General features: G+C 55.0%; 1 protein-coding gene across 1 annotated transcript in view; it reads left to right on the top strand.

Annotated features, from left to right (window-relative positions):
* Nucleotides 1-380, top strand: part of LOC104129736 (transcription factor CP2) — a 36,839-nt gene that overhangs the window by 31,347 nt on the left and 5,112 nt on the right. Inside the window, 1 exon segment of the mRNA XM_035898275.1 lies at nt 44-92. Coding sequence (XP_035754168.1) covers nt 44-92 — 49 coding nt within the window.

Genomic DNA, 380 nt, shown 5'->3' with positions numbered 1-380 from the left:
TCTGACCTCGTGTTCTGCTCTGTCTGGCTCTTCCCCGCCCTAGCAATGGCTCTCCAAACCACCAGCCCGAGCCACCCCCGCCGATCGCAGATGTAAGTCACACCTCAGAGCTTATGCTTGTGGTAAGGATGGTGCACAGGTCAGAAAAGGGGACTTGGGGGGGCGGGTTCGGGGGTGGCTGTAGCTTGCTGGGGAAGAGGCCACTCTGCTTTAATGTTTCGGGGAGCTTTAACTTCCTTTGGACTCTTCTTTGGAGAAAGCTGTGACCGGGTGAAAAAATGCCCAGGACAGCGATGCGGAGCTCTGTGCCGCTCACCGTGACCTTTACTTCTTGCCTTGATCTTCTCTGTGCTTTCCCTTTTCTTTCCTTTCTCTTTCCC

The sequence above is a fragment of the Egretta garzetta genome, unplaced genomic scaffold (genome assembly GCF_000687185.1).
Source record: "Egretta garzetta isolate BGI_Z169 unplaced genomic scaffold, ASM68718v1 scaffold1080, whole genome shotgun sequence".
In the NCBI taxonomy this organism is placed as follows: domain Eukaryota; kingdom Metazoa; phylum Chordata; class Aves; order Pelecaniformes; family Ardeidae; genus Egretta; species Egretta garzetta.
The sequence above is the reverse complement of the archived record's forward strand: the minus strand, read 5'-3'. Positions and strand labels throughout refer to the sequence as shown.